The sequence below is a fragment of the Pseudorca crassidens genome, chromosome 20 (genome assembly GCF_039906515.1).
Source record: "Pseudorca crassidens isolate mPseCra1 chromosome 20, mPseCra1.hap1, whole genome shotgun sequence".
NCBI lineage: Eukaryota > Metazoa > Chordata > Mammalia > Artiodactyla > Delphinidae > Pseudorca > Pseudorca crassidens.
Window position 1 is genome coordinate 8,721,715 of NC_090315.1, and position 11,553 is coordinate 8,733,267.

At 46.4% G+C, this 11,553-nt stretch overlaps 1 protein-coding gene across 5 annotated transcripts; it reads right to left on the reverse strand.

Moving 5' to 3' along the window:
* Positions 1-6,136: 6,136 nt before the first annotated feature.
* Positions 6,137-11,298, reverse strand: DKKL1 (dickkopf like acrosomal protein 1). Of its 5 annotated transcripts, none has more exons than XM_067719974.1 (5): positions 11,201-11,298; positions 9,355-9,529; positions 8,786-8,932; positions 8,572-8,664; positions 6,137-6,535 (listed from the first exon to the last, which is right to left on the reverse strand). In XM_067719974.1, the coding sequence occupies exons 2-5, from the start codon at positions 9,508-9,510 to the stop codon at positions 6,224-6,226; spliced, it is 708 nt and encodes a 235-aa protein (XP_067576075.1). In that variant the 5' UTR covers positions 9,511-9,529; positions 11,201-11,298; the 3' UTR covers positions 6,137-6,223. The 5 variants fall into 5 exon arrangements, with proteins under 5 accessions (XP_067576075.1, XP_067576076.1, XP_067576074.1 ...); XM_067719975.1 differs by lacking the exon at positions 11,201-11,298 and adding an exon at positions 9,817-9,958 and having other exon boundaries at positions 9,355-9,446; XM_067719973.1 differs by lacking the exon at positions 11,201-11,298 and adding an exon at positions 9,817-9,957.
* Positions 11,299-11,553: the final 255 nt, after the last annotated feature.

The window sequence follows — 11,553 nt, forward strand, 5'->3', positions numbered from 1 at the left end:
AATTTTTCGTTGAGTGAATGAATGAAGGGACAGAATCCGTGCCTGGTAACTACTGGTCAGTGTTAGAGTGATGATAAGGCTGGAGTCAGACATTCTTGGGTTTGAATTTTGGCTCCATCACTTCCTACCTGTAACCTTGGCACAATGGCTTATGCTCTGTGAGCCTCAGTTTTCCTCCCAGAAATGGAGATAATAATTGCTTCTTAGGTCACCTTGAGGACTTAAGGTGGTAATCCTTGTTAATTGATAGTTATTATTTTGGCTATTAGGTGGCAGCTTGTTATAAGACCTGGGAAAGAACCTGTTTGACAGGTGATGTGGTGAATGGTTAACAGTGTGAGATAGGGAATCAGACAAACCTAGTGACATTGCTCTGTGACTTTGGCAAGTGATTTCACCTCTCTGAACCTCAGCTTCTTCCCTAAAATGGGAACAAGTAATATCCACCGTATGGGGTCTTATGAGAGTTCAATAAGAATGTTTGCCTAGAGTTTTCTTAGCCCTGGCTGGTAAGTGTTGGACATCGTTAACTTTATTAGTATAATTTCATTCTTTTATTTTATTCCTTCAGTATTTCTTGTTTTTTTTCCTTTTTTTGAGGAAAATAATTCTGTAAAACCTAAAATAATTTAAAAACCATTTTATAGTGTAGTTATACATAAAGTGCTAAATCTTAAGTTAGGCCTCAATTAAATTTTTATAGAGTAATACATTAATGAAACCATCCATATAAAAAAAGAGTATTGCCTGCAGCCCAGAAATCTTCACACTTCCTCTTAATCATTACCCTCCAAAGGTAACCGCCTTGAATTATGGCCTCTTTTGCTCAACGTTATATTTATAGAATTCTTCATGTAGCAGTAGGTCATTTATTTCACTGCTGTGTAATATTCCATTGTACAAATACACCATGACTGAATCATTTTACTCTCGATGGACATTGGGTTGTTTCTGCTTTTTGGCAATTAAGTATACTGTTACTATGAATTATTTATCCAGATTTTCTTTAATTACTCTCAGTAATGTCAGAGATCTAGCAAATCTTTTGTTAGGTTTATTCCTAGGTATTTTGTTTGTTTTGCTAATACAAATCATATTTTTAAAAACTGCATTAAAAATCTTTTTGTTCCTAATGTTTAGGAATATAATTGATTAGGGTATATTAATCTTATACACAGTAAAGGGTAGCAGAATATGCCACCCCAAAATATCCAACTGTGGCATAAGGATCATTTTGAACTGAACACAATTGAGAAGAAGCAGATACAAGAAAAGCTCTCTGCCCTTCCCTATTTGCCTAAAAGCTGGATATAAATTTGTTTTGTTTGTTTGTTTGTCTTTTGACTGCACCATGTGGCTTGCGGGATATTAGTTCCCTGACGAGGGATGGAACCCGTGTCCCCTGCAGTGGAAGGTTGGAGTCCTAACCACTGGACCACCAAGGAATCCCCATGGATATAAATTTGTAAAGGTGTTCCCTCTCCCCTCTCTACCGGGAAGGACAAAAGTTAATAACTCTAGACCCTTGTCCACCCAGACACAGCACCAGCAGTCTCCCCAAGGGTACCCCCTCCCTTGTTACTAACAGCATAGATTACTTTTGCTTGTTTTCATACTCCGTATAAGTGGAACCATATAGTATATACTCTTTTGTGATCTGGTTCTTTTGCTCAATTGTTGTGAAATTCAGCTATACAGTTGCATATAGTTGTAGATCAGGAAATCTTTGCCTTTATTGGGAGTATTTAGTTCCAGTTACTTAAAAAAAAAACCGTTCATTTGGATAAACCTCAAATATATACAAAGTGAGCAGAACAAAGCCCCATGTATCCAACACCCAGCTTTAACAATGGTCAACATTCTGCCATTCTCTTATTTATACCTGTACCCTCATCCCACTTTATATTGTTATTTATTTTTTTTAACATTTCTTATTTTCAGGTAAACTTTACATGTGTTAAAATGCACGAGTCTTAACGGAACAATTCTGATAAAGTTCCATTTAGTTTTAATGTAATACTGATATTTTTCTTTAGATCTACCATTTTGCTATTTGTTTTATATTTCCCCCATCTAATCTGTTCTGTGTATTCTCTTCTTTTCTGGCTTTCTTTTATATTAGTCAAGTTTTTTGTTTTTTTTCCTCTTCTGTTATGTTTTCTTCTTCTTCTTCTGTTATGTTTATGGTTATGTTCTTTTATTCTTTTTTTGGTGGTTTTCCTAGAGACTACCATAGGCATCCTTGGCTTATTAGAGTTCTACTTTAAATTAGTACTTTTATCATTTCTTGGACTACATGAGGACCTAACAACACTTTAATTCCATTTAGCTCCTCCTGCTTGTTGTCTTGCATTTTATTTATTTAATTAATTTATTTATTTTGGCTGCACCGAGCAGCTTGTGGAATCTTAGTTCCCCGACAGGGGATTGAACCCGGGCCCTTGGCAGTGAGAGCACTGAGTCCTAACCACAGGAATTCCCTGTCGTTCATTTTAATTCTGCATATATTTTAAATTCCACAAGATATTATTGTTATTGTTTTAAGCAGTCCGTATTCATTTAGATTTGGCACATACTTACCTCAGGGTTCTTTATATCTCCCCTCATTACCGAACTTTCATCTGGAGGCATTTCCTCCTACCTGACAAACTCTAGCATTTCTTTTTGTGCAGGACTGCTGCTGATAAATGTTTCGTTTCAGTTTGTCTGAAAAAAATGTCTTTATTTTCCCATTACTTTTTTTTTTTTTGGCTGCATTGGGTCCTAGTTGTGGCACGCGGGCTCTCTCATTGAGGCATGCGAGCTCAGTAGTTGTGATGCGTGGGCTTAGCTGCCCTGGAGCGTGTGGGAACCTAGTTCCCCGACCAGGGATTGAACCCGTGTTGCCTGCATTGGAAGGTGGATTCTTTACCACTGGACCACCGGGGAAGTCCCTTTGCCATTACTTTTGAAGGATGTTTTCACTGGGTATGATATTCTAGATTGACGATGGCTTTCTTTCAGCCTTTTGACTGTGTCATTGAATTGTTTTCTGACTTCCATTTTTTTTTCCTATTTACAAGTCAGCTGTCTGTCTTATTTCCTCTTTGAAGTAAAGTGTCCTTTTCCTTTGGCTGCTTTCAAGATTTGTTGTTGTTTTAGGTTTTCATAGGTTTTGATGTGATATGCCTAAGTGTGGTTTCTTTGTGTTTATTCTGCTTGGGATTCCTAAAGCTTGAATCTGTGAGTTGATGTCTCATCAACTTTGTAAAATTCTTGGCTAGTGTCTCTTCAAATGTTGCTTAGTACTCTTTCTCTTTTCTCTCTACTTCTAGGACTTCAGTATATGTTTGAAAGGCTTTTTCACCATGACCAGTATGTCTCATACGTCTTTTGTATATTTTCCATCCTTTTTCACTGATTTAGTCTGGCTATTTCTACTGACCTGTTTCGCACTGTGTCTAATCTGCTGTAAAACCCATCTGCTGAATTTTTAATTTATTTATAAGTTCTAAAATTTACACTGGATTCCATCTCCTCCCCCCCACTTTTTAGGTTCCGGTTCTCTGATGAAATTCTCCATCTTTCCATCTATTTTTTTGAGCATATTAATCATAGTTCCCTTAAGGTCTGTGTCTGATAATGCCAGTATCTGGATCACCTATGGATGCATACTTCTATTGATCTACAGACAGGGAAACATCGATTTCCCCAGATGCCAGGTGTGGTTAAGGTTATGGAATCCCCATGGACTGCTAGAGGGAGTAGACTTGTCACAACATTTTACCTAATCAAAATAGATAGATGCATCCCCTACAACCCAGCAATTCTTTTCTGGTTATAGCTCCCCAGATCCCTCCTGCCCTCCTTCTGGACCACAGGGGGACATATATACTAATGTTTATTGTAGCATTATTTGTAATGGTGAGAAGTCAGAAGCAATTCAGTTGTGCATCACTGAGAGTGTGGAAAGGTTACATGTGGTGAAGACTGACCATGGAATTTATTCAGTGGATTGGATGGATGTTGGATGTACCAATGCAATATGGAGGAGTCTTAAAGAAGGTGCTAAAAAAAAAAAGCCCCATAAGAATGACATGTGTAATACCACCTATGGAAATTACAAATAATGCATAAAAAGGAATGATCATATTTAGCAAGAATATGTACTGTTAGAAGCTGATGTGTGTCCTCCCCAAAATTCATATGTTGAAGCCCTACCCACTGGTACTTCAGAATACAATCATATTTGGAGACAGATCTTCAAAGAGATTATTAAATTAAGATGAGGTCTCTAAGATGGGCCCTAATCCAGTATGACTGATGTCCTTACAAGAGGAGGAAATTTGGACGCAGACATGTGCGTGCATGAGAAAAGACCACGTGAAGACACAAAGAAAAGATGGCCATCTGTAAATCAGGGAGAGAGGCCTCAGAAGACACCTAACTGGCCGACACCTTGATCTCAGACTTCTACCTCCAGAACTGTGAGAAAATAAAATTCTGTTGTTTAAGTCACCCAGTCTGTGGTTTTTCTTATGGTGGTCCTAGCCGACTAATACACTTACCAAAAACACAAGAAATAGTGTCAATGGTGGGAAAGTGAATGGGACTGGGGGTGTGGGGAGAGAAGGTATGGAAAGGCCAGTCAAGTTCTGATATTCTCCATGAGGACATATTGATGCTTATTTGGAATAATCAAAAACCTATTTTTTTCAAAAGGAAGTTCTCTTTTATTTATGCCCACACACTGCTAGTTTCCTGAATGTGCTGAGTCTCTCTGTGGGGTGATCCAACCCTGAACCTGGGCTTCGAGGGAGAAAGTGCATGTTGTGTGTGCACCCCTACAAGACGCAGCACCATAAAGACCCTCATGTGCCTTCTCAATTTTTTTTTTTTTGCCCACACAGCATGGCGTACGGGATCCTAGTTCCCCAATGAGGGATCGAACCTGTGCCCCCTGCAGTGGAAGTGTGGAGTCCTAACCACTGGACCGCCAGGGAACTCCGTCAATGGTGGGTCTTGAGAGAGGGGTTTTGGAGGGAATAGGGGGTGCTCTGGGGATGGGGGATGGGGGCACAGTGGCAGGGCACCCAAGACAGGGTCTCTGAGCTTCCAGATCTGGCTGAGGCAGCAGGCCTGGCTTGCAGAGTTAGAGTCTGAGGTGACGCTCATGGAGGGACAGACAGAGGGACAAAGGGAGAGAGACACAGAGCAATTCGAAATGGAGTCAGCGTGTAAATTGAGTGTCAGGGAATGAAAAGACAAAGATGAGAGAGTGGAGACAGGTGGATGTAACAGAGATGGGGCTGGAAACACAGACTTGGGGGCTGGAGGTGACAGGGTCTGGACAGAATAATGGCCCCCCAAAGATGGCCCCTCTCTAATTCATGGAACCTGTTTAATATGTTGTCCAGGTGGGCTCAATCCAATCCCATGAGCCCTTCAAGGCAGAGGACTCTCTCCTGCTGGAAGAGGAAGAGGAACACATAAGGGAGATGGGGCAGAAGGGAAATACAGAGAGATTCCACGCGTGAGATTTGAAGTATGGGATCCACATGCAAAAACCGGAGAGAGACCTCTAGGAACTAAGTGTGGGTGGCCCAGGTGACAGCCAGCAAGGAAGCAGGGACCTCAGATCAACCCCAAGGGACTTGATTGTGCCAACAACCTGAATGATCTTCGAAGCAGAGCTGTCCCAGAGCCTCCAGGTAAGAACCCCGCTGGCTAACACCTTGATGTTGCCCTTGTGATACCTGCACAGAGGACCAGCCCAGCCATCCTGACCTATAGACCAGTGAGAGGATACATTTGTGTTGTTTTAAGTTGCTACATTAGCGGTCATTTTTTGCAGCAGTAACAGGAAACTAATGCAAGGGCAGAGTGGACAGACAGGACTGGAGTGAAAGAGCTGGGAGCTGGAGGGCAGACAGAGCTGGAGGTGACAGGGATGGGGACTGAGGATACTGATGGGGCTGGAGGTCACAGAGTTGCTCAGTCAGAAGACAGATGGCGTCTGAATCAGAAAACAACACAGAGACATTGGCAGGAACTAACATCTCAGCCAGATGTCATGCTGAAGGATAAGGTTGGGGGGACTTGCCATGGCTTGGCTGGCTGAGGCCTGAGGACAGATCTCCAAAGGAGACAGTGCTGCTGGATGTAAGAAAAAGTTTAATTTCCATATGGTGCCTGGGGTGGGGTCTGGTGGGGGGGTACATGCAGGTGTTCCCCAGTCCCCCCACTATAACTGCTGGGAGGGCCTGAGGATATACAGGAAGTGGGTCTTGCGGGCAGGCAGCCTGGCATGAGAGGAGCTCTGGGTCCCCTGTTCGAGGACGTCCTCACGGGTCCCCTCTCGGAGCCCATCCCGGATGGCCTGCAGGCGGTGTTGCTTCTCACTGAGCCAGTGGTCGCTCTCCTGGGCATCCTGGTGGGACCTCCGCCGTGGCAGCTTCATGATCCAGAAGACCATTCGGGGGTGGGGTTCCGGGTGGAAGCTGTCCATGGCCTTTGGGACAGGCACCAGGGCCTCCTTCTCCTCTATCTTGGGTACCTGGTGAAGAGGGACAAGGAGACCCTCTCAAACTCCAAGTGACAGCCTCAAGATGCTCCCCTGGCATACTCAACCCACTTTGCCACCTATGGAGTGCTTTGGGAATTAAAAGCTCACCCTGCAGTTTACAAAACACTCGGGTTTATAAGCGCTTTAGAATTAAAAATACTCTGAGGTTTATAGAATACTCTGGGTTTGAAAACACATTTTGGAGGTTTCAGAAGCACTTTAGGATTAAGCATTCCCCGGGGTTTAGAAAGCAGTTTGAAATGTACAAAGCACTTTAGGATTAAAGAATCATGACTACAGTTGCAACATGTGATCCTTGACTGAATCCTGGATCAAACATCAATCACATCAGCTCTTGTGGACAGCTTTTGGTCCAGCAGGGACATTTCAATGTCTGTTCGGTCCTTGCTACTCGAAGTGAGGGTTGTGGACCAGCAGCGTCAGCATCACTTGGGAGCTTGTTAGACATGCAAATGAGCGGGCCCTACCCCATCCAGACCTATTGAATCAGAGTCTACATTTCAGTACGTTGAGGTTTGGGAAGCCCCATAGGAGACGGTTACAGGTTGAATTGTGTCTCCCCCACTCTCCAATTCATATGTTGAGGTCCATTAGGACCCTAGTAGCTCAGAATGTAATCTCGTTTGGAAATAGGGTCACTATGTAGTTTTCATTAGTTAAGATGAGGTCATTAGAGTGGGCTCTAATCTGACTGGTGTTCTTATGCAAAGGGGAAATCTGGACATAGAAATGCACATAGGGAGAACCCCATGCAAAGATGAAGGCAGAGATGGGGATGATGCCTCAACCTGCCAAGGAATGCTAAAGAATTGTCAGCAAACCACCAGAAGCTAGGGAAGAGGAATGGAACAGATTCTCCCCAACAGCCCTCTGAAGGAACCAACCTGCTGACACCTTGATCTTGGACATCTAGTCTCCAGAACCATGAGACAATACATGTCTGTTGTTTAAGCCACCCGGACTTTGTTACGGCAGCCCTAGCAAACTAATACAGAGATAATAGTCTGATTTCTTGGGTGTAAAAATGGGACTACGGTAACACACAAGAGAATGCATTATTCTTAGGAGATATCTGCTGGAGGATTTAGGGGTGAAGTGTCATGATGTCAATAATTTACTGTCATACGGTTCAAAAATAAAAAAGTAAAAAGAAAGTCAGTATGGTAAAATGTTGACAAGTGGTGAAACTAGGCCAGTGGTTTTCAACCCAAGTCTGGAGACATTTTTGGTTGTCACAACTGGAGGGGGTGTGGGTGCTACTTCCGTCTAGTGGGTAGAGGCAGGGATGCTGCTAAACATCGTATAGGGCACGGGACAGCCCCCTACAACAAAAAATTATCCAGCCCCAAATGCCAATGGTGCTGATGTTGAGAAACCCTGCTCTGTGGAAAAGTGGATACAGGTTTATGGTACTATTGTTTTTGCAACTTTTCTGTAGATTTGAAATCTTTAAAATAAAAAACTGGGAGTGTGTGTGGGAGAACCATGTGGGTTTGCCAAGCACTTGAGTGTTCTTACAACATTTTAGGATCAAAAAATAAGCACTTTGTGATTAGAATCACTCTTAGAGGTTTACGAAGGTGAGATACACAGAGCATTTGGGGTTCACAAAGTACTTAGGAATTATTAAAAATCACATTTTGATGTTTACAAGGGAGAGATTTACCAAGCACTTTGGGATAGATTAAAAAATCCTTGGAGGTTTGCAGAGCACTTTGAGATCAAAACACACTTTGAGGTTTACGAGGGTGAATCTTACCAAACACTTGGAATGAAAAGCACTGTCTGGCTTACAAAACCCTCTGGGGTTTGAAGCAAGCAAGGATGTACTCTGAGGTTGTAAACCTCATTTCTGAGAGCTGGTTAGTCCCTTTTGACAGATGATAAAACTGAGGCCCAGAGAGAGGGTGTCCAGCACAGAGGGAGTGGGAGAGTCAATTCATCTTTTCCTCCTAAACTACAGAAAGTGTTTGGGCTTGGATACTTTGCTGGGGGCATGTCCTAACCTTCCAGTCACCCTGTAAGCTCCCCTCTCCTGGCTCGATGGATGCTACCACCTTCTCAGAGATCAGCACCTCTCCTGTCTTGTTGTTGGTCACCTGTGAGGACCCAAAGAAGAGTAAGAAAAAACTTCTTTCCTCCTATGCCCTCCTCCCTGACAGATACTGCAGCATGAGGGATCTTAGGGAGACTCCAGGAGGGACTTCCTGGCATAGGCACCTTGTCAATCTGGAGGTGGCTGGAGAGAGTTTTGTTTCCCAGCCTGTGCTTCTGGTTCTCTTCTTGGTGGTAGTTCCTAGGGAGGCCCCGGAAGTCCATAGGAGCAGAGAAGAAGCTGTCCATGCTCCGCATCAGGTCATCCTGGGGCTGGGGGAGGAATTGGTGAGCTGCTGGACCTCCGGACTCCCCAGGACATCTTGGCAGGATCCTTGGCAGCATCCCCTTCTCTCTCCATCCTCTGACCCTTAGGGCCTAACCAGGTCACCTCCTTTCCCCATCTGTCCCATTACTTTCCTATTCCTGCCTCCATCGGTCTTCTGTCTCTCTGTCCCCATCCCTCTCTCCGCCTGTCTGTCTGTCTCTCTGCCTGTCTCCCTCCCTCTCTTCCTATCTCTCGGTCTCCCCGTTGCACGCTCTCTCTGTCCCTTGACTCCTCTTTCTATCTTTCTATCTGGCCGCGACCCGTCTCCCACTCTGTCTCCCTGAACCCCTTCCATCCCTCAGTCACTATCTGCCCCTGTCCCTCTTCTCTGTACCTCTTCTTTTCCCCAACACACGGCAGCGCTTACTTTCAGGAAAAGCCGGGTGAAGGCTTGGAGTAGAATCTGGAGACCTAGAAAACCCGAGGAGCTCTCCTGGGCGTCACCATCGCGGATCGGGGCTGCAGTGGAGGGGGGCACCGAGGCAGAGGGGAGCAGCAACAACAGGACTAGCGGGTGCCACATTGCGGGGCGGGCCGGGAGGCTATGGCAAGGGCAGGGGTCAGAGCCCCCCCGCCCCCCCATAAAGGCTCCGTCCCCTAAGTGCCCACACCCCCACGCTAGACAACAACTCCTTCAGTTCCCTGGCCCAGGAACTCCGCACACCCCGCCCATTCCCCCCCCCCGCCCCTTATCTTCTGCTCCAACCTCCTCCATTGTGTCAGGCCCCTCCCCTCCCCTCAGGCCCGTCTCTTCTGGGCTCTGCCTCACACAACAGATCTCGTTTCTCTTCTTCGCCCACATTCGTATTCAGACCTCGCTCCTCCTCACCTTCTCCCACGCCCTGCCCCTTCTTCTGGGACCCGCCTTTATACTAGACCACAGCCTGGTCACCGGACTCTCAGTCTCTGGCCGTCCACGGACTGTTAAATCCAAACAGTTCTGATCTCGAGCCCAGGCCGGATACCTGGAGCGCTGAATGAGCTCCTCGAGGCCTAGACTCGCCTCTATTGTCTGACCACGCCCCCATTTGCTGACCTCACCCATGAGCCCAGCCCTCTATTGGACAGTCACGCCCTTAAGGGAAGGGCCACGCCCCTTGAGCCAGAGCCGGGCGTTGATTTCAAGTTCACACCCCCATAGTCAGACCACGCTCCTGTCGGTTGACCTCGGCACTGGAGACCCAGTGTTGCCCCTGTTCTCTGATCGTGGCCATCGTGCCGGAGTCACTGCAATCGCAGGTGGCCCCGCCCCTGTCTTAGAGCCACGCCCCCGCACCTAGGCCACACCTCTGTGCCCCAGATCTTGCCCCTAGCGCCCTCAGTTCCATTCTTAGGCTCTCTCTGCTCATGAAATACCCGCGTCCGAGCAGTCCTTCTGATTATCCCACTGCTTAGTTTTGTATCTATCTCTGAGAGTTTCTCCGTGTCCTTTTTCGTCTTCTCCAGGTTTTGAAACGATTAATACGCTCAATAGAGTGCAATGTAGGGACGCTGAACCCCGAGCCCTCTTCGGTTCCACTAAAAAGCTCCACCCTCTCAAGAAACCCTAAATCCAGTCCTCTGTACCACCTTACAAGGAACCCGGGATCCGGGCTCCCTTTTTCCTCAGGACCCCAGAGTCTGGACCCCAGCCCCTCTTGTCTCTTGAGTTTGAACACTCAACTCCTCATCTTTAAGGGACCCTTCATCTTTAAGGGGTATAATTACGGGACCCTCATCTTTTTCCTCAGGCACCGAGGCTCTCCCTGGGTCCTGGGAGAGCTGCCACCTCTAGTCCACTAGTGCGTGTGGATGCGGGAGTCTCCACCTTGGTGAACCTCCAATAAACTCCTAGTCGTCTTGCCCACGACCCTTAACTCTGATGAGGTCACAAGGAAACCAATCAATCAAAAGAAATCAGTGGAAGTCAATCAAAAACCCATCCCCATACCTCTAGTCTCAAAAATATACTTGACGCTGAACAGGATTCTTTTGTGGTCCTATCAATCACTTCCACATCTCCAACACATAAACTACACTAGAGGGTAGCCAGGAGTCCAGGCCCCCAGACCATTCCTCCTCCAGACTCAGGAATCTTGGCCCCCAGTTTCCTCCTCTCTCAGATACAGACAGGTTTCCTGGTCCCCATCAATCCTCCCTCAGACCCAGGTGTCCAGACCCCCAATTCTCCTCCTCTCTCAGGGATCCAAGCATCAGAATCCCGAAATTCTCACCAGGCCTCAGCTAGACTTCACCTGTCTTTTCCCAAAGCAAAAATCCTCTCCCAGACTGTCACCGTCGGATCCCCCTTCCCGCTGTCCGGCGCCCGGACCCGCCCCCCCTCCGGTCCCTCCCACTTTTCCCAAACAAAGCTCCCGGGCAACTTTCTCCCTCGCAGCGCCCCGCCCGCCCGCGGCTCCCCAGCCCCAGGCCGGGAGGTAGGTAGGAAGGCGCCGGCGGGAGTCGGGGATCCTGCTTTGGGGTGTGTGAGTTCGGGTGGGAAGTTATGCGTTATGAATTGCGGTGTTTGTGGGACCGTCTCTGAATTGCTTGCAGCCCTCTTTTTGCCGGGGGGGGCCCGAGTTTG

Coding starts and splice junctions, on each gene's coding strand:
- DKKL1 (XM_067719974.1), bottom strand. CDS start 9,510: ATGTGGCACCCGCTAGTCCTGTTGTTGCTGCTCCCCTCTGCCTCGGTG. Junction 8,933..9,354: donor TCACCCGGCTTTTCCTGAAA/GTAAGCGCTGCC, acceptor TTCCTCCCCCAG/CCCCAGGATGACCTGATGCG. Junction 6,536..8,571: donor GCTTACAGGGTGACTGGAAG/GTTAGGACATGC, acceptor CCTCTTCACCAG/GTACCCAAGATAGAGGAGAA.